The 7470-nt window shown below is 29.9% G+C and overlaps 1 protein-coding gene across 1 annotated transcript; it reads left to right on the plus strand.

Annotated features, from left to right (window-relative positions):
* Window positions 1–4873: 4873 nt before the first annotated feature.
* On the plus strand, window positions 4874–7173 carry LOC114164738 (transcription factor MYB98-like). Its single transcript, XM_028049492.1, has 3 exons — window positions 4874–5527; window positions 5811–5937; window positions 6369–7173. The coding sequence occupies exons 1-3, from the start codon at window positions 4959–4961 to the stop codon at window positions 7008–7010; spliced, it is 1338 nt and encodes a 445-aa protein (XP_027905293.1). The 5' UTR covers window positions 4874–4958; the 3' UTR covers window positions 7011–7173.
* The last annotated feature ends 297 nt before the right edge of the window (window positions 7174–7470 follow it).

Raw genomic sequence — 7470 nt, forward strand, 5'->3', positions numbered from 1 at the left:
GCATGATCTTGGCATGTAATGAGTATGGAATGGTTGGTTATAAAAGTGACATGGAATTGGTATGAGCATGAGTGTTACATTGATTAATGGAACATGTTGTTGGTATGGTTAGGACGTAATTCCACGGTAGTTTCGTGGTGCTGCCTCATTGGTTAGGGCGTAATTCCATGAATCTCTAGGTGAGATCTCATGGTGATGCCTCAAGTGGTTAGGATGTAATTCTATGACCCCTGTTAGTGGGAGTTCATGGTGGTGTCTCATTTATATAATTTAGTAAGGATTCAAGGTAAGGATTACATCCTGATACTCTAAAGAGTCAGTTAGTCTCACATAGAGCAAATTGACTCAAGTGGTGAGAGTAGCAGGAGGCTTGGAACACTTTAAGGGCTAACCTTGTGTGTGGGGGATGAAACACTAGAATAATTAGCTCGGTAAAGCAGTAAAGGCTACCACAAGTGCAAGCATCCGCTGAATCCGACTAATTATATGTATCCGGATGAGTCGTGTCTTGAGTCTTAGTGTATTGTTTGCAAGTCATAACATGATTGGTTGACATATGCATCTTGGACTATGAAATGGTATGTAATTATATAATGAATCATTTTCCGCTCTAGCTTACCCTTTGCTTGTTTGATTTTTGATTGTTATGTGTGTGGTCTTCTCTCTTTGCGATGATCATCAATTTATTGATGTGAGCAGATGCGAGAAATCCTCGTGGTCAACAGGGGAATGGTGACTCTGCTGCATAGCCTGCTTAGGCTGGACTCTGTTTAATTGGGCTTTTCTTTTAGGGCTATGATCCATGTATTGTCTTGTCCTTAGGCTTTATTTTCAATTAATGTTGATCCCTTACTATACTTTGTTATTGGCATCGTGGTATGCCCTAATTCATTTTTGGTTCCTTTTGGGATAACTGTAAGGAGTAGCATTTATACTTCAGGACCTTACTACTTTATTCTGTGTGACATCTCTTTAATTAGGGTTATTAATTAAATGGAGTGTTACAAATTTTCACCTCCAGTCCAGTATAAGCTTCCGAATATGGATATCAAAACAAATAATTAAATAATTTTATTTCAGTAAAAATTTAATTAATAACAGAAACCAATATTTATATAATATTAATCTATCTTATAGAGAAATAAAAAAAATACGTTGAATCTAATTAATGGATATGATGTTTTTATATAAAAAGTCATTTTATAATTAAAATGATTAACTCTTTTATAAAATTATATATAAAATAAAATATGTGGATAAATAATATATATATATATATATATATATATATATATATATATAAATAGTCCTTGCGATGAGGGTAAATAACATAAATGCGTGGTTGGATTACACTATCATAGTCCATGGCTAGACATGTCAAAGTGAGCCAACCCGACTTACACGGGTTGGCTCACTACGAGCTGGATTGAAAATGAGTGAACCCAACCCGACTCATTTTATGGTGAGCCAGAAATTTTGTAACCCGGTTCAACCCACCACGGGTTGGTGGGTTAAGTGGATTGACTCACCAACCCACTTAAAAAAATTATTTATTTATTTATTTTTTAGTATTCAAATATTTAAATAAATTTTTAAGTAATCCATGAGATGACAATCATAGTAAAATCAAGAACCAATGTTTTGATCATGCTCACCACCAATATATGAAGAATTATTTCCAAGAAAGTATCCATATGGTCTAAGAAAGAATGACTAATATTACAAATTTTCTGTCTTCAACAAAATATAAATAAAAAAATTATACATTTTTTTCATGCTAATTTAGAAAAAATTGTTTATAAAATGGTTACTTGAGTAATTTACTATAAAGATTATAATTAAAAATTAAAGTATCAACATATATAACTTGACAATCAAATTAATTAAACATTCAAACAATTCAAATATAATTAAGCAACATTCTAGCATTTAAAAATATAAAATTGTGAACAAATATAACAGGAGTAGTAAATAATTATTAAAAAAATTAAAAGAAAATTTAAAAAAATTAAAAAAAATTGTAAAAAATTGTTGCTGGGTTAAGTGGGTCAACCCACATTCAACCCGGCTCGAACCCGTTTAACCCGTGGGTTAAGTGAGCCGGGTTGAGTTCCACCCACTTTTGAAAAAGTTGAATTTTTCTCAACCCAACTCGGCTCGAACCCAGGGGGAACTAGGTTGGCTCACGGGTTGAAACCCATTTTGACATCTCTATCCATGGCAAATCTTGGATAAAAAATTTCAGAGGCGCCAAATTATATTTTTCAAATTTATTATATCTAATTATAAAAAATTTAGAATTTTTTTCTTTATCTTTAATTATTGAATTCACATGAAATTTTTAAGGTTTCATTGACCTAGATGCATTTTTTCATGTCCAGCACAAGTCTTCTTCTTGAAAAGGAAAGAATCAATTCTTTTACTCATTATTATAATTTTTCTGATATAAATTTATTACTACTCACCTATTTAAAAAAAGATAAATTTATCACATTCGAGTGGTATACAGTAGACAAATTTATCACATATAAGAAGAAAATAAATTGCTTTACAAAAAAGAAAATGAATTTATTCAAAAGAAAAAATTGATTGATCCAAAATGTTTCTTAACTTTTTAATTTTACCTTGATACAATTTTATTTTGAAAATAATGATAGATTGAGAGTGAAAATTAAAATGAAAAGGAAAAGATAAAAAAAAATGAAGGTCATAATTAATTTCATTTAACATTTCCCCTTCAATAAACAATAAGATTAATCTATTTAATCTTTTATTAGACATTGTTGATATTGAAATTGTTAACATTATTCTATAAGTTACATATATTTGGAAAAGAATCTAATTTTTATATATAATTAAGAATATCAATTAATTTATCATTTTCCAAACCTATAATTCCTCTTAAGATATTTAATTATGAAAATAAATTAAATTCATCATTATCCAATAAATTATCATGTTTTAAAGATTATTCAAAGTTTAAGCAGTTTTCTTGCAAAAATGTACCATCTAGTGACTTTAATTTTTAACACTACATAAAAAACAAAAAGTATCTTCATATATTTTAAATTGTTCAAATCTACTCTAAAGTGTGGTAATTTCTTTATCTATAATATATAAAAAGTAATAAATTCTCTAAATGATTATTGAAGAGATTTTACAATTTCATTATCAAATGTTTTCATCAAATTGTATCTTTTTGCGTCTAATACATTTTTCAATAAACTTAGGTTCTTCTCAAATCGATAGTAAGTCTTTTTTTTCCTTGAATTATCTTTCTGTAGAAAATTCAACTTTGAATTATGCTCCAATTAATCTATTAGCTACCAAAAGACTAACCCCTAATCCAATTAAAAATTTTGTAGAAAAATTTTAGTTCCTCGTCAAAATGTACGCAAAAGAACTCTTGAAACTCGTAAATCGAAAAGTACCGAAAAACTAAACTGGACAAAAGAAACACATTTCTAATTTTAGTACAAATCTAAAACAGAATAAAAACTATAACAACACAAATAGAAAGAAAAAACATACTAACAAAAAATGAGGGTGAAAAATTGGTACACACGGGCAAAATGAGATTGAAGGAATGAGATATGTCTAGACCCCAAAAAAATGACTTCCAGAGGTGACGAAAGTAAGGAGAAGCAAGAGAAGTGAAAAAGAGATAAAAAGATAAAAGAAGAAAATAGAATTATAAAAGAATAAAAATATCCAATCATTATCTTCTTCATAAACAAAATTATTTTACTAAATAAAGATTTTCATTCATTAATTATTATTTTTAATACTAATAAAAATTAGCATACACTAATAATAATATAATTAAATTTTATTGTCAAACGTAAACTTATAATTAATGTAATAGAGCTATATTAATAATAAAATATTCTTTTGAGACTTTCTTTTTATCTCAAACATAATTTGATAATTAATTTAATAGAGGTATATTAGTAAAAAAATATTTTTTTGAGACTTTTTTTTCTTAAAATTAATTTTATAATTAATTATTTAATATGGAAATATTAATAGTAAATGTTTTTTATGTCTTCTTTTTATTGGAGACCTAAAACGAGTGACTTTACTAGTTTTATCTTTGAGCCGAGGGTGACTAGTTTATTTTTGGGTTAAGTATGCTTTTAGTTCCTGAACTTTGATCCAAAATTGAAATTTGTCCATGTCTGAAACTTCAATATATTTTGGTCCCTAAACTTTAAAAATGAATGAATATAGTCCTTTTAACTCAATTACGTTAATTTTTTGAGGTGTTGAATATATTTCTCAATAGATATTTAACCAAAAATGTGTCAAACAGTATAAAAAACTCTAATACTAATATGAAAAGTGTTCGAAATGTTAAAGAAAGTTAACATAATTGGATTAAAAGGACTATATTCATTCATTTCTAAAACTTAGAGACGAAAATGTATAGAAGTTTCAGATAGACAGGGACGAATCCCAATTTTGAGTCAAAGTTCAGGACTAAAAATATACTTAACTCTTTATTTTTTCTACCACTAGTTATATACAGACTAGGTGTTTTCTCTTAAAGTGTGAGAGTTACATTTTTAACAAAATAAATGATGTGTTAACGTTTCGGGTTAGTTCATAATGTAGAAAACATATTTTGTAACCATGGCACGTGATATTACATATGCAAAACATAATAATAAAAATAAAGGAAATAAAATTATACTACTGGTTTTTCTGACCTCATTTGAGTTGACTTATTGTGATTAAGTAACGGACACAAAAACATAAATGTCTTCATTAATGAAGTGCCGGTTACCAACGTAGTTTTCGGAATGAAAACTTGATCGAAAATATAAAGTCGGGCTTTAACCTTTGTTCAAGGTGTGAATCAACCCTTGCCATTGAACCCTTGAATCCATTCTAGCTCTCAAACTGGAGTTTAGAAACTCCATTGCTTTTTTGTTCTCTTCTAACTCATATCTCTCTCCATGGATATTGAGACATTGCTGAAAGAAACCTTTGTCCCACAGCCCTTACAAGAAAGCTGTATGAAAGATATGATTCCTTTGGGAAATCCTTCATCTCAAGAATGCTTGCAAAACTTTCACCATATTGATCAGTTTCACATGAATGTGCCCTCATCCAACAATAACTCAATAATCCAGACCCAAACTTTTGATGCTTTTGACAATTTCACCTTTACTGGTTCATCACCTGATTTAGATGTATATGAGAGCAAGCCTTTTGCTGAGAATAGGCAAACTCATGTCATGGACAATTTCCTTTATGGAAATTATAACTTGATGAACTTCCCTCAGAGGAATGTTGAACTAGACATGATGGTTGCAGATCAAAGCTTTTTGCCTTTTAATCCTCAAGAAATCAAACCCTCCAATTTTGTTTTGCCAGATGAAGTTTCATGCATATCCCCCATGAACTATTACAAAAGAATTGACGTTAACAAAAATAATAAATCCTATCCAACCGCTCGAAGAACGTACAAAGTCCGCAAGAAGTCCAGCACAGTAAAAGGGCATTGGACAATAGAAGAAGATGGGTAAAAAATCTGAAAAAAATAAAAAATAATTCCATGAAATCTATCATTTGTGGTCATTTCATTTACGTTATGGTTTTGAATTATTTCTTGGTCGCTGTTTCGTTGTGATAGTTGATGTTAGCAGAAAAATTGCCTGATATATGTGACAACATTACAGTCTCGAAATAGTGGTCACAATCACAAATCTTTTTTAAAACCTTGTCATTTACACCATATTCTTTATTATGAAATTTTATGTGTTTCAATTTCTTTTAAAAAGATGGATCTGTGTTTGCACGAACAGATTATTGATTCAACTGGTGGAACAATACGGATTGAGGAAGTGGTCTCATATTGCTAAGATACTGCCCGGAAGAATTGGAAAACAGTGCAGAGAGAGATGGCATAACCATCTAAGGCCTGATATTAAGGTACAATTCTTTTATCATGTCTTGTGTTCACAATTTTTTTTGTTACGACGTCTAGGTTGGAGAGTAATTTTTATTTAATTTATCATGATTTTTTCATTAACGATAGACTCTTTGAAATTTTAGAAAAAAGTAACATTGGTATAAAGAATTTAATATTTTACTTCTATATATTTATTTATATATAATAAATATAATTTATTTATATTTCATGAAATATAAATTATATAAATTTTATGATGGATTTGGTGTGGTTGACCATGCATTGTAATTTTTTTATTTTATTTTATATTTTTAATAAATATTTATACAATGATAAATGATTGATGAATTTTTAAGTATCTGAGACGTTGAGTTGATAATGATGTCTAACGTTGACATGATCTTATTTGAAAACTAAAGTTTGGAATTTTTGTTGTGTAATTATTATGCAGAAGGACACATGGAACTGCGAAGAGGATAAAATACTAATCGAAGCTCATGCTGAGGTAGGAAACAAATGGGCAGAGATTGCTAAAAGGTTGCCTGGAAGAACTGAGAACTCGATCAAAAACCACTGGAATGCAACCAAGAGAAGGCAATATTCCAAAAGAAAGTGCCGATCCAAGTACCCCAGAGGCACTCTTCTACAAGAGTATATCAAAAGCTTGAACTTAGACAAGAATCCCCCAATAGATTATAGGAGAAAATCTTCTGCTACAAGTACCAAAACCAGCACAAGCAAAGCCACTGCACCAGTTTTGCCCCAGACACCTTTTCAATGCTTGCCACCAGATTCTGATTTCAATGTGGTCCCAGATTTTCTCTTTGCAGAGAATCTCTTCGAAGAAGGTTCCGGTATTCATTCCCTTCTTGATGCTGTCCCTTGTGTTCCCTTTAGGGATAACAAAAATTGTGAAGGAAAATTGCAATGTGATCCTATGATGGAGGGAATGCAGTGTTTTGAAGCTGTTAATGGAGATGAGAATAATGTTGAGACAGATATGGCCCCAGAGATGTTGGAGGTTGAAGTTAAGAAGGAGCTGGATTTGGTTGAGATGATCTCTCAGATTAATGGTGAAACTTTTCATGTTTAAGATCCTTCCATGCATGTAGGCATCATTCCATAAGATAAGATGTTTATCATTTGTTACATTCCTAATAAGGCTAATATAATGTATTGAAAAAGAAATGTGTTACTAGGACCAATAAGGAAATTTGTAAGAAGGGAAAAAAAGAACAGATATTTGTTATATTTAATAGTGCAATCTCAATTCAATAAATTGTGTTCCATGAACACCTTTAAACAATGATTTAGAAAATGTATTAAAGTAACTCATGAATTTCTTAAATTTTGTTAAGTGGATATAATATATAACCATAGGTGGTATATAGTTTTCTCAAAAGTCATAACCTTCTATAATTTTTTTATTTTATTTTTGTCATTATGATTCAAGGATCATGGTATCAACAACAAAACCTATAAAAGAGTACATATATAGCCTAACAACAAAGAGAGACAGGGACTTAGACTTAAACACAGACCTTATCATCAAC

This window comes from Vigna unguiculata, chromosome 9, assembly GCF_004118075.2.
Source record: "Vigna unguiculata cultivar IT97K-499-35 chromosome 9, ASM411807v1, whole genome shotgun sequence".
Taxonomy (NCBI): domain Eukaryota; kingdom Viridiplantae; phylum Streptophyta; class Magnoliopsida; order Fabales; family Fabaceae; genus Vigna; species Vigna unguiculata.

Bases quoted from the DNA above. Each gene is read 5' to 3' on its own strand.
- LOC114164738 (XM_028049492.1), top strand. From the start codon at position 4,959: ATGGATATTGAGACATTGCTGAAAGAAACCTTTGTCCCACAGCCCTTA. The intron at 5,528-5,810 runs GTAAAAAATCTG...TTGCACGAACAG, and splicing joins TGGACAATAGAAGAAGATGG to ATTATTGATTCAACTGGTGG. The intron at 5,938-6,368 runs GTACAATTCTTT...ATTATTATGCAG, and splicing joins ATCTAAGGCCTGATATTAAG to AAGGACACATGGAACTGCGA.